The 23231-nt window shown below is 39.6% G+C and overlaps 1 protein-coding gene and 3 non-coding genes across 5 annotated transcripts; 1 reads left to right on the top strand and 3 right to left on the bottom strand.

The window, feature by feature from the left end:
• The first annotated feature begins 528 nt into the window (after positions 1-528).
• Positions 529-4403, top strand: RNASE12 (ribonuclease A family member 12 (inactive)). 2 transcript variants are annotated; one of them, XM_026687418.2, is made up of 2 exons: positions 529-720; positions 3017-4400. In XM_026687418.2, exon 2 carries the CDS (start codon positions 3041-3043, stop codon positions 3500-3502), a length of 462 nt encoding a protein of 153 aa, XP_026543203.1. In that variant the 5' UTR covers positions 529-720; positions 3017-3040; the 3' UTR covers positions 3503-4400. The 2 variants fall into 2 exon arrangements, with proteins under 2 accessions (XP_026543203.1, XP_087804052.1); XM_087947926.1 differs by lacking the exon at positions 529-720 and adding an exon at positions 815-880 and having other exon boundaries at positions 3017-4403.
• Positions 4404-5948: 1545 nt separating this feature from the next.
• TRNAT-UGU (transfer RNA threonine (anticodon UGU)) lies at positions 5949-6021 on the bottom strand. The gene has a single exon. It is a non-coding gene; the product is annotated as a tRNA-Thr (tRNA).
• A 647-nt stretch (positions 6022-6668) lies between these two features.
• TRNAP-UGG (transfer RNA proline (anticodon UGG)) lies at positions 6669-6740 on the bottom strand. The gene has a single exon. It is a non-coding gene; the product is annotated as a tRNA-Pro (tRNA).
• A 14152-nt stretch (positions 6741-20892) lies between these two features.
• On the bottom strand, positions 20893-20964 carry TRNAP-UGG (transfer RNA proline (anticodon UGG)). The gene has a single exon. It is a non-coding gene; the product is annotated as a tRNA-Pro (tRNA).
• Positions 20965-23231: the final 2267 nt, after the last annotated feature.

Genomic DNA, 23231 nt, shown 5'->3' with positions numbered 1-23231 from the left:
CTGTTAGTAATTTTTTTCAATTCTGTCAACTCCTTGTAAAAACACTCAGCTTTAAGATCTTTTTCATATCTTGACTGTATATGAGTACCAATGCATATATCAACCCCTTGTTCATTCAACTCTTGTTTAGTTTTGAGCTCACCCTTTTCATTCAGTATATCCTTATATCTAACAATAGGTCCCATTTTACAAACATTTGGATGGATAAGTGCTTCCATTGTTGATAACCAGACTGGAATTTTCAAATAATGTTGTTCTCTGATTTTCTCCCATATGAACAATAAAGCATTTCTAACATGTCTTTGAAAATAACCGTGTATCTTACATACCATAAAAAAAGCATGCCAGCCCAATTGCAAATCATGCCCCTCCAACTTCAACAACCTGGAATTTGGATTGCAACAACTGCAGAAACATAGATGGGGGTGTTCTGTCATTCCTTTCTGCTATCACCCACAACTGAACAGAATGGAATTCGCTAGCTGTCATTTAACAAACAAAAGCTTCTAGTCCTCATGCTGACACAGACGCTTGGCAATGTGTGAAAGCCTCTAGCAATTTCTAAAAGCTCTTTACCACTGCATGGAAGCACTTCTGGTATTTCCTGTTGTTTTCTTCCCTGCTGGTAACAAATACCTCTTGATCTCCATCTGGACGGTTGGCTTCCTTAACTGATATTCAGAGACGGTGTCAGATGAGACAGGAGCATTTTAACATAAGGTGGGTTATGAGATTTGTCTGGATTATTTAAAAGTGTAAATTGGTGGTGTTAACCATTCTTTGGCAGCAGGGATGAATACGAGATGGCACTAAACTTTTAGAGAAAAAGAGGTTTAACATCCTTTCTCCAGTTCATCTTTTTTTCCAAAGAACTTAAAAGGTACAATCTTTTTAAACAAATAATGGCAAACCCCTATGGATTTCCTCTGCTTAACCATGGGGATATAGAGATAGGTGAGAGGTGATATGATAGGTAATAGGTGAGATAGACAGGCAGGCAGGCAGGCAAAGAGGCAGACAAATGATAGATAGATGATGGGTGGATGGATGGATGGATGGATGGATGGATGGATGGAGAGAGATAGAAAGATATATATGAGAGTGAGAATGATAAAGAGAGAGAGAGATGTTAGATAGAGATGATGGATGGATAGATGATGGATGGATGGAGAGATAGATAGATATAGATGAGAGAGAGAATGATAGACGATAGATAGAACAGATAGATAGATAAATAGACATTGATAGATGATGGATGGATGGATAGAGAGAGATAGAAAGATATAGATGATAGATAGATGATAGATTATGGATGGATGGATGGATGGATAGATAGATGATGGATAGATAGATAGATAGATAGATAGATAGATAGATAGATAGATAGATAGATATTCAGACAGAGATGAGAAAGAGGGGATGAAAGAGAGACAGACTATCAGAATGTTGAAACATTTAAATATAAGCGCAGATGGGGAAAAAATAACTTATTGTCAGAAATAAATAAAGAAAACATCTGTGTTCTTACCAGATGCTTAATCCAAGATGAGAAATCGGGGATGCCTTTACACAAGGTACTAAATTTGACTAGTGCTAACTTTGGCAAAGTATCAATTCAGCCATGTGTTTATGGTATGGTGTGTGGACTTGAAGAGTTAATTTAAGGTGATATGAATACTGCACATCTCTCTCAATCCCTCTGTTATTGTTACCCATAATTATAGTTCTTCCTTTTCTTTTCTTATTTCATTTTCCTTCCTTCCTTCCTTCTTTCTCAAATTTGTATAGTGACCCATCTCACAAAAAGTGACTCTGGAACAGCGTACACCAGTCAATTAGAAAAAGAATATATATCTAAAAACAGACATTTAAAAATAGAAAAATCAGTATTAAAAATGAAGAAAATTAAAACTAAAAATATATACAAATCTGAAGCAGAGGGAATGGGCATACCCACCTCAATAGTGGAGCCACCTAAACAAGGATCCTGGGGCGCCCAGGCCTGATGGCATAATCAGCTCTTGAGGAACTTCCAGACCATCAGAAGGGATGGAGCTAACCTAATATCTGGGAGAGAATGTTCCATAAGTTGGGTGCAGGGATGGGTTTCTACCGTTTCTGTCCTCCTCTGTAGAACCAGTAGCTCCGAAGAGCAGCAGACATAGAACCGGTTCTATGTCTGCTGATGTTTTTGCTCACCAGCCCACCTGGGCTCTTACCTGATCTTTATTTCCTGATTTTTCAACTTCAGCTGCCGAACGAGGCACAGCTGCAGTTTAAAAAGCAGGAAAAGAGGGCTGTTTCAAAGGCTGCTTCTCTGCACGCGGTGTACTGATGACGATTTACAGGCGTGCGGCTCGCAGTGTGCAGGGAAGCACATCATAAATCACCGAACCTCGTAAATCCAAACCGGTAGTTAACCCTGTCATATCCCACCCCTGGGTGGGTGCCAAAGCAGAGAAGGCCCAACGCTCTGAACTCATCGAAAGTTTTTATGTCAGGCAATATATGTACTTGTTTTCCTCTTCCCCCAAAATGAATGCCAGATATTTTGTTGGTTTGTCACATAAACTAGTCAAACTAAGAACAACCTAAATCTGATTCAGACCTAGGCAAAGTAAGAGATGGAGACAACTTCAAAAGAAAAGGTAGACAAGAACACTTGTCTTGCTTTATTTGTTTTCCCAGTATGTTTTGATTGCATATTAGTAACCTATGACAATAACTAAGTGTTGCATCTTATGATTCTTGATGAATGTATTTTATGTTTTCTTATGTACACTGAGAGCATATGCACCAAAGACAAATTCCTTATGTGTCCAATCACACTTGGCCAATAAATAATTCTATTCTGTTCTATTCCTGAAAAATATTTGTCTCGTGTTAGGTGCAAATAGGGACATATGCTTTGATCTTTCCTGAGGAAGCCATTTTGTTTTTGTGCTTTGGACATCCAACCTCCTCCTTCTATGTCCACCAGATTTCCCTCTTCTTCTTTTTTCTTTCTCTTGAGAAGTTACTGAGGAAGACCAAGACAAGAATGACCAACAAGGGCCTAAGTCCCGGGCTAACCACAATTCTCCTCCTGTTGATGGCTTGGTTGGCCATGATCAATGCTGCCACTTTTGAGAAGTTCCTGCGACAGCACGTGGATTACCCAAGGACCGAAGTCCCGGATGCCCAACGGTACTGCAATCTCATGATGAAACGTCGGCACATGGCAACCAGTAAATATTGCAAACATCTCAACACGTTTGTCCACATGGAAGTCCCTCAGATCCAAGCCGTCTGTGGCCCGGCAGGAGAACCAACCACGGGAGACCTCCGGGAGAGTAACTCCAGCTTCCCCTTGACAATGTGCAAACTTTATAGGGGCTCCTGGGCTCCAGATTGCAACTACATTGGAACCAGCGCTGTCAATAGGATTATTATCGCTTGTGAAGATGGCTACCCAGTCCACTTGGAAACTGAAGTTCCAGGTTATATGGAGCTGGAGGAGTGAAGAAATGTGGGTCCAAAGTAACCATTTCAGCTGTCTGCTTTTTCTCTCTCTTTGCTTCTACAGGTAGGCCTCGACTTACAACCATTCATTTAAGCAACTGTTCCAAGTTACTAAGGCTTTGAAAAAAGTGACTAGAAAAAAGTCACTTGACTTGGAAAAAAAAGTAACACTGGGGGAAAAAAGTGACGTTTTTCACACTTATGACCAATGCAGCCTCCCCATGGTCACGTGATCAAAATTCAGATGCCTGGCAACTGGTTCGTATTTATGACGGTGGATTGCCTTTCGCGACCTTCTGACAAGCAAAGTCAATGGGGAAGCCAGATCATTTAACAACCATGTTATGAACTTAATAGTTGCAGTGATTCATTTAACAGCTCTTGCAAGAAAGGACATAAAATGGAGCAAAACTCATGTCAACAGAAATTTTGGGCTCCATTATGGTCTATATCGAGGACTGTTTCTAGTTGATGATTAATTGATTGATTGTTTGGTTGATTCTGTGCCATCAAGTTATTTTCAACTCTTAGTGACCCTATAGATAGATTTTATCCATGTCAATCTCTCTCTATCTTTGGTGTTTCAACTCTCCCATCGGTGTCCACTGCATCATCCTCATTCTTATAGTTATGAAGAAGAAAATCTATTTCTCTGCTTTTCTCTTGGAAATAAAAACCAACTGAGTTTAAAACTGTTGATTTTGTTTGCAATGCTTTGGAGAGGTTTCTTGTTCATTAATAGTACCAATTTTAAAAAACATGAATGGTAATATTCTGGTCTCTGATTGTAATAAAATTTGATTTGCAAATGCAAAAATGCCCAGCAATATTAGTAGTTTCAACACTTGTATTAATCTTTCAACCTGCAGTTTTAACAATTGAATCAATTATTTTTCCCAGGTGAACAATTCCTGGCACTGTAGATGATAGAATCCTTCTGAAGTAGCACAGATCAAACAAAATTGTCCTTTGAAAGAAAATATTTAAAAAAAGGAGGGCTCATCCAGGATTTGAACCAGGGACCTCTCGCACCCTAAGGGAAAAATCATATCCCTAGACCAACGAGCCTCAGATGTTTTTTGTTTTCTTCAGCAACATTTTTGAGCTTTAGAGCCACCTAGTGGCAAATGTACTATATATATTTACTGTGATTTGAAAGTGGAGATTTAATCCTTTTTATTTGTCCATCCTCAAAGAAAAGAGAAGGGAAGTGGCATAAAAACCAATCTCGATCACATCTTCCAAATCCAGGATGTAAAAAGATTTCTTTTAACTATCTCTGCCTTCTAGTTTGCATTTTCCTTGTCTTCTTCCATAATCACGTAAGGAAGGGAAAGGGGAAAAATATTGACATGGTAAGCCAGAAGGAAAAGAGAACGAGGAGGAGGGAGGGAGGAAGGAAGGAGGGAGGGAGGAAGGAGGGAAGGAGAGAAAACAAGACAAAGAGGAGGGAGGGAAGGAGGGAGGGAAGGAGAGAGGAAGGAAGGAGGGAGGAAGGAAAACAAGACTAGGAGGATGGAGGGATGGAGGAAGGAAAACAAGACAAGGAGGAGGGAGGGAAGGAGGGAGGGAGGAAGGAAGGGAGGAAGGAAGAAAGGAAAACAAGACAAGGGGGTGGAGGGATGGAGGAAGGAAAACAAGACAAGGAGGAGGGAGGGAATGAGGGAGGGAGGAAGGAAGGGAGGAAGGAAGAAAGGAAGAAAGGAAAATAAGACAAGGGGGTGGAGGGGAGAAGGGATGGAGAAAGGAAGGGAAGGGAGGGACAGAGGGAGAAAGGACAAGAGGGAGGGAGGGAGACAGAGAGAAAGAGAAAGAAAGAAAGAAAGAAAGAAAGAAAGAAAGAAAGAAAGAAAGAAAGAAAGAAAGAAAGAAAGAAAGAAAGAAAGAAAGAAAGAAATTAGATGACTCCCCGTTGTTGAAATAAAATAGCTGGGGTTTGGGGCTTCCTCAAAGCGAAACTTTTAAGGATACGGAGTGACTCCGGTCCCTGGCACCGTCGGGCTAGCATCCCCGGCCGGACCCGGCAGGGATAGTTCCGATCCTTGCCAGGAAGAGTTGCTGGTATCGCGCAGCCAAAGTAGGTGAGGATCTGGATGCAAAACGTCCTTCTTCCTTCTTTCGCTCGTTTTCTCTCAATGACTAGGACACCAAAAGGTATTTTGGGATTCTCAATTCCTTTGGCACCATCTTCTCTAAAGGAAAGGAAGGAAAAAGAAAGGAAAAGAAAAGAAAAGAAAGGAAAAGAAAAGAAAAGAAAAGAAAAATCATCATTTTTCCCGCCCCTCCATTCTTTCACTTTTTTTGGTTCACTTTTGTAACCGGTTCCAATTGAAGCGCTTGGAAAGGTTCCTAACCGGGAGACTTCTGCTAAATCGCAAAATTCCCCCAAAATCCAACAAGATTTCAGAACCGGTTAGGGTATTATATTGCTGACCCCAGCATAACAAAGGCCCCAGCGAGATTTGAACTCGCGACCCCTGGTTTACAAGACCAGTGCTCTGCCCTCTGAGCTATGGAGCCTTGCTTGATAATAGATATGCAGTCAACTGCCTAGAAAACACCTAACCAAATCACATTTTCTCAGTACTGATTTAAAGTATTTATTTTCCTCTTCATCTTGCCACGCTTTGGATTTTAAGTTTTAAATTTTATATGTCATGTCGTATGCCTTATTTTAATGATGATGCTCCTGAATTCTTCTTCATCATCACCATCATCCTGCCTTTTAAAATATCTAACTCAAAGCAGGGAACATGCCTAATATAAAGGTATTAATTAATTGTTACTTAAAGATGTATTTGGGGAAGTTAGGGTTTTCACTTAAATATATTTCAAGGTGCCCTTTTCCCAAAAAAAATCAAAAGAAAAGAATAAAGGATGACAATGAAATAGCAATGCAAGCTAAGATAAAGAAAATCAGGCAAATTATATCTCTCTGTGGCATGTTTTGGTGGTCCTTTTCTGCATGGAAATATTTGTTATTCCTAACTTTAGCCTAAAGCAAGTCCTTTTCATTCAAAATATCTTACCGTTCTATAGGGTTGAAAGCATAATCTTATAAACAAGCCAAAAAACAAAACTTTATATTCCTCTCTGAATAAATGTAATGCCCTTTCCACATTTAATACATATTTTAAATATTAAAAATAAGTTATTTTTAAAAAGTAGGGCTCGTCCGGGATTTGAACCCGGGACCTCTCGCACCCAAAGCGAGAATCATACCCCTAGACCAACGAGCCAGCTGTGCAAATCATTTTTCAAGCCTTCTTTGGATGCAAAAAACGGATAGTATTCTGGTAAGTTTATTCATGTTTAAAAGTCTGAACTATTCCTTTTTTTTTTTTTAGGGGGAAAAGACTGCATTTAATTTTGTCTCTCCGTAATAGCATTTCTTGGCTGCAGTTGAAAAGCTGGGAAAATGAAAACTTTGATCGAGTTGTCTGAACGCGCCATTCCAAACCAAGAGCGTGCAAACAGATCTATATATTTACGCCACGAATGGACAAGATCCTATTTTCAAAAAAGAGGCCAAAAAAAGCCCCTAGCAGATGGTCTCCAGCTCCACAGAAAGACACGAGGAAAGCAGGCAGATTTCTCGGTGGAAAAATCGCATGTTTAGGCAAAGAAACGCCACGTAATCCGCGGAAGCAATGGAACAATCCGGGCTCTCTTGCAAAAGAAACGCGGATCCAAACATCTGGAAAACGCAGGTGGGCAACTGCTTCACTCTCCGCAGCATCAAGGGATGTTTTCCGATGTGAGCGCCGGCAGAGATGCGTGCTAGCTGAGGATAGCCCCGGGGCATTCCCAGCCTCCCTGTTGTTTCCCGTGCAAGAATGCGATAAGAAGAGCTGTCCCAGTGGTACTTTTATCAAGAGGCAACTGGACTTTCTGGTTTTTCTTTGAAGACGTTTCGCTTCTCATCCGAGAAGCTTCTTCAGCTCTTCTCTCTTCTTCAGAGAGAAGAGAAGTTTCAGAGAGCTGAAGAAGGCCTTCAAAGAAAAAACAGAAAGTCCAGTTGCCTCTTGAAAGAAAACACCTTTGGGACAACCACGACCTGGATGGCTGAGAATCTCCAAAGGCAATAAGAAGAGCTGTGATTCGTCTGCGCCAGGAATGGGGAAGGAGACGGATGGGATTGGATGGAGATCCCCTCCTTTGGAACAAGAGACCTTCCTAGTAAGTGTGATGATGCTGCAGCGGGGGGGGAGTGAGTGAGAGAGAGAGAGAGAGAGAGAGAGTAATATTTCAGGTACATTAAGTGAAGATTCAGCTCTTTGGAGGAGTTTTAAATCAAGGGTGTCCAACTTCACCAACTTTAAGGCTTGTGGACTTCAACTCCCAGAATTCCCCAGCCAGCCTTGCTGTTCCCCCACTAAAAGGGGAAAACAGAATGCGGAGAAAGTGTGCGTGGACCATGAGAACCTGGCAACCATCAAGGTCACCATTGCAGGTGCTTGCAGGAGGTGGACTGTTCCCATAACAAAAGGATGTTCCATAATTGGACAATGTGATCACCCAGGGATGGGGAGAAAGGAAAGCTATTGTTTAACTAAGCAAGGAAAACCAGAGCTGGTTTTGATTCTTCAGTACCAGAATGGTGTATTCAATAAAGTTTTACTTTGGGGGATTCAAAGGTCCTAATAGCATTTTCTTGTTTTGGGTTCATTACCGTGTTTCCCCAACAATATGCCCAATAGGAAGGCCCAGAATGTTTTTTAGGCATAAAATGAAATTAAGCTCCTCCCCCCAAATTTAGGCCTATTTTAAAACATGCAAAATGGTGAGGAAGGGTGGGGGGGCCTTGCCGTTAGGAGCGCCCCGCGGGCAGCCATGCCTTGCCACCAGCTGCTCCTAATCATGGTGGACCATGGAGAGCTCCCTACTCCCACCAAGTACCTTTGCTGCAGACCTGGGTATGGTGCTGCCTGCAAGCTGGGTCAGCTGCCGCCACATTTGAAGCTGTTGGCGCTGCGTTTGGAGCTGCCGCCGCGGCATTTGGAGTGTTGCTGCCGCATTTGGAGCTGCCACCGCATTTGGAGCTGTCACTGCCATGTTTGGAGCTGCCACCACTGTGTTTGGAGCGCCAAACGCAGCAGCGGCAGCTCTAAACATGGCAGTGATGCTCCGAACGCGGCAGCGGCAGCTTCAAACATGGCGGCAACTCCAAACGTGGTGGCGACGCTCCAAACGTGGTGAGGGCAGTTCCAAATGTGGCGGTGATGCTCCAAACGTGTCAGCGGCAGCTCCAAACGCGGCGGCGATGCTCCAAACGGAAGAGGACGCCCAAGAGGAAGCATCGGCAGTGGGCACCCCGCTGAGGCTGACATCCACGCCATTACTGCCCACCCAAGGATGCAAGGGGGGGGATTAAGTCACCCCCGAAATGACATCCTAGCTGTTTTTTCAGGGCTCAAAAAAAAAAAAATAAGACCCAGCCTTATTTTATGAGAAACATGGTAGTTGGACAGTTGACAGTATTCATATATTTAATGTCAACTCATAAAACATTTTCTATGCCCATTTTATAGTTGCCAACAGAAAGGGGTGGGAGGAAGGAGTTTGAAAGGGCAGTGCAGCAGTTTGGAATCGAAAGTGCATTCCATTCATACCTTGCAAAGATTATAACTAACCGACTGGAGTTTCTGCCATGCAAATCTCTAATTGGAGAACATGATTGATGACTCTTGGCTATAGACATGTTTCGTTGGAGAATATGAATTATGATACACCCAGAGGGGGTGTGGGAAAACCAGGGTCAAGAGTGACAGTGAATTATATGACTCAGAATTGGCTACACACAGGTCATATCATCATGTTAGCTCCTAATAAATCTCTTGGTGGCTCGAAGTTCATGATTTAATTAAGGCCACTGCCGGAATCCTGACTTTTATGTTAAGCAAATGTACATAGCCACCTGTCTCACATGAAGTGCCTCTGAACATTGTGCAGCAATCAAATTAAAAACACTATTCATGGCACTATTGATAAACAGTCCCAGGGTCACGTGATCAGTTTTTTGCAACCTTCTGACAAGCAAAGTCAATGGGGAAGCCAGATTCACTTAACAACCATGTTACTAACTTAACAACTGCAGTGATTCACTTAACAACTGGTGGCAAGAACAGTCTTAAAATGGGGCAAAATTCACTTAACAATCGTATTGCTTAGCAAAGGAAATTTTGGGCTCAATTGTGGTTGTAAGTCAAGGACTATAGTTCAAACATATTGGATTTGGAATGTGTTCTCTCATTGGCTAGCATCGTTGAATAGTTAATGCACAGGGTACAGCAAGATCCAGAGGCACTCTGAACAAATGGGGCTATTTGATAGCTTCTTCCCTTTGCGATTATGGTGACATCCAGAATGGCACATATCTATATCTGCCCTTTGTGTCCTGAGTGGGAATAGCATAGCTTAGCATAGCATAAGGAATGGGATGGAATGGAATGGAATATGATAGGATAGGATAGGATAGGATAGGATAGGATAGGATAGGATAGGATAGGATAGGATAGAATAGAATAGAATAGAATAGAATAGAATAGAATAGAATAGAATAGAATAGAGAATGGGAATAGCATAGCATAGCAAATTGAAATAAGATGAAATAGAACAGCACAGACTAGACTAGATTGGAATTGAATGGAATAGAATTAGAATAGAATAGAATAGAATAGAATAGAATAGAATAGAATAGAATAGAGAATGGGAATAGCATAGCATAGCAAATTGAAATAAGATGAAATAGAACAGCATAGACTAGACTGGAATGGAATGGAATGGAATAGAATAGAATAGAATAGAATAGAATAGAATAGAATAGAATAGAATAGAATAGAATAGAATAGAATAGAGAATGGGAATAGCATAGCATAGCAAATTGAAATAAGATGAAATAGAACAGAACAGACTAGACTAGATTGGAATTGAATGGAATAGAATTAGAATAGAGAATGAGAATAGCATAGCATAATGAATGGGAATGTGATGGAATGGAGAATGGGAATAGCATAGTATAGCATAGCATAGCATAGCATAGCATAGCATAGCAAATGGAAATAAAATGGAACAGAACAGAACTGAACTGAACAGAGTAGAATAGAATAGACTGGAATAAGATAGAGAATGGAAATAGCATAGCATTGACATAGCAAATGAAAATAAAATGGAATGGAACAGAATGGAATGGAATAGAATTGAATAGAACATGAAGAAAACAGGACAGGACAGAATAGAATAAATAGAGAAAGGGAATAGCATAGCATAGGAAAACATACCATAAGAAAGCATAGCATAGGGAATAGGATGGAAGGGAGGGGAAGGGAAGGGAAAGGAATGGAACAGAACAGAACATAAAAAATAGAGATGGGAATAGCATAGCATAGATTAGCATAGATTAGCATAGCATAGTTATATATCATTATATAGCAAATGGAATGGAAAGGAATGGAATAGAGAACAGGAATAGCATAGCATAGCACAGCATAGCATAGGGAATAGAATAGATAGAATAGAATTCTTTATTGGCCAAGTATGATTGGACACACAAGGAATTTGTCTTGGTGCCTATGCTCTTAGTGTAGATAAAAGAAAAGATACATTTGTCAAGAGTCAAGAATCATAAGGTACAACATTTAATAACAGTCATAGGGTACAATCAAATCATACTAGGAAACAGTAAATAAAAACCGTTAGGATACAAGCAACAAAGTTACAGTTATACAGTCATAAGTGGGAGAAGATGGGTGAAAGGAAGGGTGGGAGGAATGCTCAGTTAGTAAATAGTTAGACAGTGTTGAGGAAATCATTTGTTTAGCAGAGTGATGACATTCAGGAAAAACTGTTCTTGTGTCTAGTTGTTCTAGTGTGCAGTGCTCTATATAGAAGGGAAGGGAAGGGAAGGGAAAGGAACAGAATAGAATAGAATGAAATGGAATGAAATGGAATAGAGAATGGGAATAGCATAGTATAGCATAGAGAATAGAACAGAAGGAAAGGGAAGGGAGCAGAATAGAAAGGAACAGAACAGAATAGAGAATGGGAATAGCATAGCATACCATAGGAAATGGAAATAAAATGGAATGGAATGGAACAGAAAAGAATAGAATAGAGAATGGGAATAGCATAGCATAGGAAATAGAATAGAAGGGAAGAGAATGGGGAAGAATAGAAAGGAACAGAACAGAACAGAATAGAATAGAGAATGGGAATAGCATATCCTAGCATAGGGAATGGAATGGAATAGGATAGGATAGGATAGGAGAATGGTGAATGGAAATAAAAATGGAACAGAATAGAATAGAATAGAATAGAATAGAATAGAATAGAATAGAATAGAATAGAATAGAATAGAATAGAATAGAATAGAATAGAATAGAATAGAATATGAGATGAGAATAGCGAATGGAAATAAAAATGGAACAGAATAGAACAGAACAGAACAGAACAGAACAGAACAGAACAGAATAGAATAGAATAGAATAGCAGATGAGATGACATGAGATGAGAATAGAGAATGGAAATAAAAATGGAACCGAATAGAACAGAACAGAACAGAATAGAATAGAATAGAATATGGGAATAGCATAGCATAGCAAATGGAAATAAAAATGGAACATAACACAGAACAGAACAGAATAGAATAGAATAGAAAATGGGAATAGCATGGCATAGCATAATGAATGGGAATGGAATGGAATGGAACGGGAATAGCGTAGCATAGCATAGTGAATAGAATGGAAGGGAAGGGAAAGGAAATGAACAGAACAGAATATAATAGAGATGAGAATAGCATAGCATAGCGAATGGAATGGAATAGAACGGAACGGAACAGAATGGAACATAACTTAACAGAATAGAGAATGGGAATAGCGTAGCATAGCATAGCATAATGAATGGGAATGGAATGGTATGGAATGGGAATAGCATAGCATAGTGAATAGAATGGAAGGGAAGGGAAAGGAAATGAATAGCATAGAATAGAATAGAATAGAATAGAATAGAATAGAATAGAATAGAATAGAATAGAATAGAGATGGGAATAGCATAGCATAGTGAATGGAATGGAATAGAACGGAATGGAACAGAACAGAACAGAATAGAGAATGGGAAAAGCATAGCTTAGCATAGCATAAGGAATGGAATGATACGGAACAGAACAGAATAGAATAGAATGGAATGGAATAGAATAGGAGATGGGAATAGCATAGGAAATGGAAATAAAAATGGAACAGAATAAAATAGAGTAGAATAGAATAGAATAGAATAGAATAGAATAGAATAGAATAGAATAGAATAGAATAGAATAGAATAGAATAGAACATGGTCATAGCATAGCATAGTAAATGGAAATAAAAATGGAACAGAACACAGAACAGAACAGAACAGAAAGAACAGAAAAGAACAGAATAGAATAAAAAATGAGAATAGCATAGCATAGCATAATGAATGAGAATGGAATGGAATGGAACAGGAATAGCATAGCATAGCATAGTGAATAGAATGAAAGGGAAGGGAAAGGAAAGGAAAGGAAATGACCAGAACAGAATATAATAGAGAATAGAATAGAATAGAATAGAATAGAATAGAATAGAATAGAATAGAATAGAATAGAATAGAATAGAATAGAATAGAGAATGGGAATAGCATAGCATAGCATAGCATAGCATAGAATAGAATAGAATAGAATAGAATAGAATAGAATAGAATAGAATAGAATAGAATAGAATAGAATAGAGATGGGAATAGCATAGCATAGTGAATGGAATGGAATAGAACGGAATGGAACAGAACAGAACAGAATAGAGAATGGGAAAAGCATAGCTTAGTATAGCATAAGGAATGGAATGGAATGGTATGGAACAGAATGGAACAGAACAGAATAGAATAGAATGGAATAGAATAGAATAGGAGATGGGAATAGCATAGGAAATGGAAATAAAAATGGAACAGAATAAAATAGAGTAGAATAGAATAGAGTAGAGTAGAATAGAATAGAATAGAATAGAATAGAATAGAATAGAATAGAATAGAATAGAATAGAATAGAATAGAATAGAACATAGTCATAGCATAGCATAGTAAATGGAAATAAAAATGGAACAGAACACAGAACAGAACAGAACAGAAAGAACAGAAAAGAACAGAATAGAATAAAAAAATGAGAATAGCATAGCATAGCATAATGAATGAGAATGGAATGGAATGGAACAGGAATAGCATAGCATAGCATAGTGAATAGAATGAAAGGGAAGGGAAAGGAAATGACCAGAACAGAATATAATAGAGAATAGAATAGAATAGAATAGAATAGAATAGAATAGAATAGAATAGAATAGAATAGAATAGAATAGAAATCAAAGGTGGTATTCATCAGGTTCTGACCAGTGTTGGAAAAATCAGTAGCAGATGTTTTGAGTAATTTGGAGAGCTAGGAAATACTACCTCTGACTGGAAATTGTACAGTATCCTTCCCCTGCCATGTACACCAAACCATCCCCTCAGAACCAGTAGTAAAAAAAATTGAATCCCACTACTGATGGGAATAGCATGGCATAATATATAGTATAGCAATTGGGAATGGAATTGAATGGAGTGGAACAGAACAGAATAGAACAGGAACAGAACAGAACAGAATGGAGAATAGGAATAGAATAGCATAGCATAATGAATGGGAATGGAATGGAATTGAATAGCGAATAGAATAGAATTGAATAGAACAGGATTGAATTGAATTGAATAGGTTCTTTATTGACCAACTGTGATTGGACGCAGAAGGAATTTGTCTCCAATGCATAAGCACTCAGTATACATGCAAAACAACAGAGTAATAATAATTATATAATGTCTACATATATAGATAGACATATAAGTGTATAGCATATCTATAGTGTGCCTTATTTTAATTGTAATGCTCCTGACACAAATAAACAAACAAACCACTAGTTCTCCATTTGCTAAAACTAGGCTTAGATCCACATCCAAGTGAACCACGCCAATTGTGGCCGAACTATGGCCCTGAATCTAGATAAAGTCCCTTTTCTGTATCCAATATTAGCTGTATCGCAATTCATTTGCTGCTGCTGAGATATTTGCCCATCCTAGAGGACTACCGTACACTCAGCGGGGACTCAGCCATGTAGTTCATAATTGCACCTGCTCCTTTGCCAACCCACCCTATTCCTCACGGAGGCACAATGAGACAGGGTGGTTTTAATGATACCCCTGGAGTGCAATTGGGGAGGATAATTGGCCTTCCAATTAAGAGCATCCTCCTTGGCCATCTTCCCAGCCTCGGGGAATATTAGCTCCCCTCTCATTACTCCTCCTCTGAACAGATGCTTCGATGTCTACCTGGAGACCTCATTAAAACTTGCAAAGTTTAGCAAGAAACTTTGCCGCGTTGGGGATATTTTGAGGAGGAACGAGGAGGCGTGTGTAAAAGTTATGTTGTTGGACTACAATGACAGTTTGCAGGTCACCAGGGACAGCCCATCCAGGCAAGCGTTAATGACACACTGACGGAGCAAGCAAGAATTTTAATCATGTTACAGAGAGATGAATTTCTAACGCCGCTTGAATATTGGACAGGTTGCCAACTTTTCCTGCCCGGCTCCTGTGCCTCCGAGGGCCAGTGGGGTGTAGTGTGGAGCCCTAATTCTGGACATTTTTAACAACAGCATCTCAATGGAAAGCTGAGCCAGTCACTTTCAAGTTAGCCTACCTAACAGGGCTGTTGTGACAGGGGAAAAAGGTTTTGTGTTGCACTTAAACACGAACATATACCCAATTTAAAAAGTATTAGAGAATAATCCTCTGTTTTGATTCATCCTTAATGGCAAGCTGAAACAGCACAGTGTCAAGTTAGCTGGCAACCTAATTTAAAACTTACACAACAGCAATATCTGGTCACGTCTCCTTGCTTTATGGAAAACTTTTTAAAAAATCAGTTGGGAATCAGATCTCTCATAAAATTTGGGTTTGACTCTCAAACAATCACGTCTGTTTATTTTTATCTAATTTTTTTTTTCCTGCATTTTCTTGCCTTCTCTGCTAGTTTATACATCTGAGGCATGGAAAAGGAACACAGGTAGTCCTCCACTCATGACTTCAATTGAGACCAAAATTTATGTTGCTAAGTGAGACATTGTTAAGCGAATTTTGTCCCATTTTATGACTTTCCTTGCCTCAGTAGCTAAATGAATCACTGCAGTTGTTAAGTTAGTAACAAGGATGTTAAGTAAATCTGGCTTCCCCATTGACTTCACTTTTCAGGAGGTCTCAAAGGGGGATCACATGACCCCCGGGACACTGCAATCGTCATAAATATGAGTCAACAGACATAAGTGTGAGAATTGGCTATAAGTCCCTTTTGTCAGAGCTATTCTAACTTCAAACAGTCATTAAATGAGTCAAGAATTACCTGTAGATTTAATAATCAGGCCCAGAAAGGACATTCTATTATTAGCAGAACAAACTTGTTATAAATGGAAAGGAAATAGATGAGGGAAAATAACAACAAAGACGATCAGTGATTTTCTCTGACTGAGAATGGATTAAACTTAAATCTGACTAATTTTCTCTTTTAAACACACACAAACACACACAAAAACACACAGAGCAGATCAAGCTTTCCAGAGCATGGAAAGGACTTTCACTATTTGCCAATAGCTGCAGCTTTTAACACTTTTCAAGTGATTGCCGGTTGTGTCCCAAAGCTTGACAAACCTGGGTATCTTTTTATTTAAAATATGGGCAGTAAACATCTTCATTACAAAAAGGTTGCCAGGCAGGGATGGAAACAACTAATAAAAAATTTTAAAAAATCAGTTTGGAGTGACACAGGGAAACATAGTCAAATAAAACTAATGCAAGCTATAGTTGTTTTTTTTTAAAGTAGTCTTTGTGCACAGAATAAATGGCATTGTGCATCACACTAAATCCTGCTTTGTGGTATAAATCACAATTGCTGAAGGGTGCTTTGTGGTATAAATCACAATTGTTGGGGTTCACATGGCAGGCCCCGGGCTTTTAGTAGCTCAGCCCTTCAGGGTCAGGATTTGGATTGGATGCAAGGTATAAATTATCACTTTGCCATTGAGTTCATCTGTGCTTTGGTCAGCCTACCTTGCAGGGGTGTAGTTAGGTTAAAATGAGAAGAGATTGTCATGGGTGCCACCCTAAATTCCCAAGAGAAGCCAGACATAACTGGAATAGGTTAAAGAAGTTTCCACTATTTGTTTGAAAAGAAAATATTTGCATGCCTTTTTTGCTTTTTCTCCTCCCCCACTTTCTCTTCCCTTTTTCCTTCCCTATTTTTTGTATTATTTACTTCTGTATTTTCTTGGTATGCTACATTATAATCTAAAAAAATTGTTATTATAAAAGAAAAGAAAGGAAAATAGTTGCCTTTATCAAAGGCAAGCATTGAATATTCTAAATATTATAGGAGTATACAGACCTAGTCTGACAAGCATAGCATTATAACATCTCTCTCTCTCTCTCTCTCTCTGTGTGTGTGTGTGTGTGTGTGTGTGTGTGTGTGTACACAAATCTGACCATTCCCCTTTCAATCAGTTATGTATAGCTTGGGGAACTTCCTGCCATAAGGAACTTCCTGCTATGACAATCACTGCCTGAGACGGCTTTAGGAAAATTCATGTTGGTGGGGAGGTAATCTAGAACAAAATATCAGAGTGGTCTTCAGGAAATACTTTGGCCATAAATGTTACCTAATTTCAAACTGTTGACCAATTTAGTATTCCTGATGTGAACTAGATTATTGATTTGCTTGGCTCTGGAACAGCATGATGGGTGAATTCAATCATTGTGATTTATAAATCACATTTTAGGATTTAGTATGTCAAGAATCCACATCCATGGTGCAAATTCCACCCAGGGTATTTTTTGCAGTGAAATAAGATTAAGCAAACATCCCTCGTAGCCATACTGGCTTTGGACAAGGAATTATGGGCTTTGTTACCCACACTATTATGAGGGCTCCAGGTTTCAGAGCAAACTCAGTGCAACTCATAAGATTTATTTTTAATGCAGATACAAAGGATTGCTGCAACAGGATAGGATCTGTCCACCTTCATCTTTAAAATGTTCTGCATTGTGTTTATTTGTTGAAACTATTCCCATCCCTTGTGCATCTGTGAAGAAAAATAAAATGCCTCTTGTGGAATGTAGTGTGAATAAAATATTTATGTTATTAGTTGTCTTATAATTTAAACAATGCACGCTGTATCATATACTTTGTTAACACAATGTTGTTTATGCATGGCTGGCATTACAAAAAAAAACCTTTGCTGCCATGGTTCCTTTCTCCCAGAGGAACCGTGGGAATTTTTTGGTAACTTAGCAATGGCGTTCAGAATACCTTGATAGAGACCAATCTTTTTCAGAGAAGTTCAGTTCTCAGGATACCCTGGAGAACTCATTAGTGTGGCGTAATAGCTGCTTTGTAATTATAACAGCCCTGCTTTCCTGATCTGAATACAAACTAGCAAGCTTCTGAGCCCAGATAAAATCAATTTGAGCTTTTGTCCTCTTTGTAATGCCAGCCGTGTCTTAATTCTACCACCTGGGATTTGAAATCTTCATTGCATTAATTTGTTTTACAACTGTCCAGTTTAATCACATCCTTTTTGTATTCATCGCTATGCCCCCCCCAAGTGGCCAGCTGTTGCAATTTAGGGAAGGGGATACTGCTTATTGTTATCTTACTTAACAGGCATAAACTATGTGTTTAAGCTCCATTTTCAGTGCTGAAAGGATGAGCTCTCAAACACATTAAATCTTAACTAAATATGGTAAATATGCCGTAAGTAAACAAAGAGAAAGAGGACCTAAGATGTGTCATAGAGGTGAGGGCAATGATGTTATTTGCCCCGAGACATGGTGATTTGCAAAACACAAGGCAGACCCACCCAATTGTAGTTTATTCAAGACATGACTTAATAAGGGGAAGGAAAACAGTCATAGGGAAGATAGCCCAGTTTAGGGCAGAAAAAGGCGGACAGAATTGGCTCGGATTCTTTTCTCGTTCAATCAATGGAGGTGACAGTTGTTTAGCAGACCTGACACGGATACAAGCAGAGAGTCAGTTTTGTGTGCATGAGTGTCTTCACCTGTGTCACGGAGTCTGGAGACCCAAGGCAGGCAGGCCTAGACAAGTCCTGCAAAAAGTTTAAGCACTGTGCTCTCTGTGGGTTGCAGCCTTGGTGCCAAATCAACTCCCTCGGCAGCCCTACATCCTCCTCAGCTGACCCTGAGCATCTGCAATCGGACTAATGGCAGGGCTGAACTGCAACTGAATTGCTCAGTTGTTGGTCAAGTGACAATTGGAGCAGTCCCTATGGGAAGCCTCTCAAGAGAGAGAGACAGAGACAGAAACTTTCTAAATGCAAAAGTGAAACTTCTGCCTCAGGGGGGATTCAAACACATGGTTGCTTGTTTATACAGTTGAGGCTTTACAGGTACCGATTCACAGAGTTGGAAGGGACTTCGTAGATCATTTAGTCCAACCCTCTCACCCAAGCAGACCCTACACCATTTCTGACAGATGGCAGTCTAGTCTCTTCTTGAAAGCCTCCAGTGTTGAAGTTCCCAAATCTTCCGAAGGAAACTTCTGTTCCATTGGTTGATTGTTCTCAGAAAAATTCTCCTTATTTCTAGGTTGAATCTCCTTGTTCGGTTTCCATCCATTATTCCTTGTCTGGCCTTCAGGTGCTTTGGAAAATAGCTTGACCCCTTCCTCTCTGTGGCAGCCCTCAAACATTGGAACACTGCTATAATGTCTCCCCTGGTCCTTCTCTTCACTAGACTAGCCATGCTCAGTTCCTGCAACAGTTCTTCATATGTTTTAGCCTCCAGTTCCCCAATCATCTTGGTTGCTGTTCTCTGCACTCTTTCTAGAGTTTCAACGTCTTTTTAATAGTGTAGTGACCAAAACTGGATGCATTACTCTAGGTGTGGTCCTCCTAAGGCTTTATAGAGTGGTATTAGTACCTCACTTGATCTTGATTGTATCCCTCTATTAATGAAACTTAGGATTGTGTTGGCTTTTTTGGCTGCCACCGTACACTGCTGGCTCATATTTAATTGGTTGTCCACTAAGACTCCAAGATCCCTCTCACAATTACTGCTATTAAGCCTGGTATCACCCAGTCTATATTTGTACTTTTGATTTTTCTTGCCTAAGTGTAGGATTTTACTTTTCTCTAAATTGATTTTCATTTTGTTACATAGACCCAGTCTTACCTTTACTCTCCTGAAACAGCATTTTGGTAGCAACTTGAAGATGTCTAGACTTCAACTCCCAGAATTCATCAGCCAGCATGCTGGGAGTTGAAGTCCATACATCTTCAAGTTATCAAGATTGAGAAACGCTGGCATAAACTTTGAAAAGTATTTGGTTTTATTTGTATCTAGATAGCATGTGATTCATAGGCTCATCATTTCAAAGATATTTCTTTCCCTAAACAAAGAAACAGAATAACCACGGGTAGGCAAAAGAACAATAGAAGCAGGAACAACTTCCAATTTCCTGCTGGCTTCCCCATTGACTTTACTGATAGGAAGTGGGCAGGGAGCACTGGAAAAGACGATTGTGTGGGTCATTCCCACTTGCATGGTGACTGGATCTACCAGTCTCTTCTAAGTGTTCCCATGTAACAAAGAAAAGCAAACATTTTCTCTCTCTCTGGTAGAAAAAGCCTTTTTCCTCAGGCTAACTTATCTGAAGAGAAAGTTATTAAAATTTCTACTTCCGAATTGCTTTAATAATACTAACATTTAGCTGGAAGTCTAAGAATAATGATTCAAAATGCATATTAAATGTGTGTGTGAGTTGTATTACAGCTTTTAAATTAAACCATGATTTCTACCCATCAATTTTGAAGATATATTTTTATTTAAGCATAAGAGTATCTATGCTAAAGGAGAATTTTTCAATATTTTAAAGATGACTGACGGGAACCTTTAATTTCTAGTTTTCAGTTATTTTAAACTTAAGATTCAGTAGGAAAGCACTCTGCACACGTTTACCTGTTGTGTTTAATGTGACAGCTAGAACTGCCTTGCCTTTTGATGCTTCACTGATAACAGTTGGTGAATGTACAGCATTTTAAAATTCCTGCCTTTGAAGGATTTACAATGGATTGGAAACTATCCAAATAAGTGGGGTGAATGCTGAATGCGCTTCCTGTCAAACTATCCCCAAACTTGCAAATTTTAAAAGAAAATGGTAATATAAAATATAAAATGTAGATTCTTAAGAGGAAAAAAAGTTCTGTAAAAAAGCTGTGTTTATCTAAGGTTATTTCAACATCTGAATGGGATTACAGTATTTTATTCATTTATTTATTTTGTATTGCTGTTTCAAAAAGGGCTCGTCCGGGATTTGAACCCGGGACCTCTCGCACCCAAAGCGAGAATCATACCCCTAGACCAACGAGCCAGCTACCATTAAAAAAAGTTTTCATACACCTCTCTACTGTACATTAAATAATCACTATATGCTACGTTGGGATGTAGAATAAGCATTCTGTAAGTAGAAGATACTTACACCACCTCGTGGTACAAATGCATTATTGCCTAGAAATTTTCTTCTCCCGTTCAATCATGTCGGATTCTAAGGCTGCTTTGAGTAATTTTGTTTTAATTTTTATTTTGAGGACATACTCCTTACAATTTCTAAATCCCATGACTCTAAATATCCTTCTTTCTCTACCCTTTAAAGTAAATCAAGATATATGGGTTACATCTACAATTGGAGAGAAACAGTGTTGCCAATTGTTGCCGCTTATTATTGCTTACACTTGGCCAAATCAAGCTTGATGGGAGAAGGAAGGGGTCATCTCCTGACCCAAACCATTCACTTTGGGTGAACCATGCCTCTATCTTAGTGCTTGGTGCTCTTCAAATTCTGCAGCTTGAAGATATGTGAACTTCAACTCCCAGAATTCCTTCTTCAGTGTGCTCTATTTCAGTACTTTATTTCCAGAAAAACTTTGAAAGATTAGAGAAGCTGTAGAGGATATAAAGGGACGTGGTGGCTCAGTGGCTAAGACGCTGAGCTTGTCAATCAGAAAGGTGGGCAGTTCGGCGGTTGAAATCCCTAGTGTCGCATAACGGAGTGAACTGCCAACCTAGCAGTTTGAAAGCATGTGAAAATGCAAGTAGAAAAATAGGGACCGCGTTGGTGGGAAGGTAACAGCATTCCATGCACCTTTGGCATTTAGTCATGCCGGCCACATGACCACAGAGACATCTTCAGACAGTGCTGGTTCTTCAGCTTTGCATAATGGAGATGAGCCACCACCCCCTAGAGCTGGAAACGACTAGCACATATGTGCGAGGGGAACCTTTACCTTTAGAGCAGTGGTGGGATTCAACTTTTTTTACCACCGGTTCTGTGGATGTGGCTTGGTGCGTGCAGATACTGACCTTCTCTTGCAATCCTGCACTCTCCCTGTTTCTTCAACAGCTGACACGCGGCAACTGAGTTTCAAAACCAGGAAACAAAGGTCAGAATAGAGTGGGCCCAGCAGCTGCTCTTTGAGTGAACCAGTTCGCTCACAGATGATCCTCGGAGCTACCGTTTTGGCCGAACCAGGCCAAATTGGTAGAATATCACCTCTGCTTTAGAGGATGTAAACAAAGATGATACAAGAACTTGAGGACGTGAGCTATGAGGACCAATTCAAGGATCTGGGGATGAAGGGGGGAAAGAGAGTAAAGACATAATACCAGTGTCTGTACCAAAGATGGTCAGGAACTATTTTCCATGGTGGCAAAAATTATAGCAGAAGTAGAATCATTGGGTGCAAGTTATAGCTTCCCAAATTTTATTTAAATATAAGGAAAAACTTTCTTAGTATATGATCCATAAAGCAGTAGAACAGTCTACTGATGGAGGTTCTAAATTCTTCCATCTCTGTGGTGTTTCAAGAAGAGGTTGGATAGCTACCTCATAAGGGTATGGGTTTTCCTGAAAATTGCTGAGAGTTGAACCAGATGATCTTGTGGGAGGAAAGTTCAGTCCTGTTCCAAGATGGGAGAAATAAATAAAAAAATCAATGGAGTCTGGCTACAAGGAAAGAAGGTCTCTGTTCATTTGGTTTCCAGAAACTTCCATGACAGCAACATGTTTCTGTGGTGGTTGACAAAATGGCTGAGTGAGTGGATGGATTTTTACAGGGTTCTGAGGTTTTGTGATTGAGATGCTTCAGGGGGTTGTGCAATCTAGTGAGCCTTGTGTCTTTTACTATTTCAATAGTGGTGGGTTAATCCTATTATGCCCTAAAGGTTATGTCCTGTCCTTAGAATTTGGGTGGAGGAATGTAAATTCTTAATCCTATCAGCTCCAGCCTAGGGGAGCTGGACTGAAGGCATTTTCTTTATGAATAGACCAGCCTGGATTTCTTAATGGGCACAAAACAGATTCTAAAGACTTCAGGGTTCTGCTTGAGTCAGCTTGGGTTTTCCTATAGCAGAAAGATTGGGGCTGCTTTCTGCTTTTTAAGAGCATCTTTCTCCATTTCTCTTTTGGGGAAATAAAATATTGTGCCTCTTTTAATAATCCCCAAAATATTTCATTTTTGGGGGGGGGTGTCCCACAATCTAATGCTCCCTTCCATACAACTCTGTATTGCTTCGGCCAAGGTGCCTTAGACTAGGTAGATCCCAAGATGTTGCTCTCTGTTACCCTGTTTCTGGCAAATG

The sequence above is a fragment of the Notechis scutatus genome, chromosome Z, assembly GCF_049901735.1.
Source record: "Notechis scutatus isolate UNSWTSFEM ecotype Mainland chromosome Z, rNotScu1.2, whole genome shotgun sequence".
NCBI classification, from domain to species: Eukaryota; Metazoa; Chordata; class Lepidosauria; order Squamata; family Elapidae; genus Notechis; species Notechis scutatus.
This window is presented reverse-complemented; position numbering and strand designations above follow the sequence as displayed.

What these genes read in the sequence shown, in the direction of transcription:
- RNASE12 (XM_087947926.1), top strand. Translation starts at nt 3,041, where the DNA reads ATGACCAACAAGGGCCTAAGTCCCGGGCTAACCACAATTCTCCTCCTG.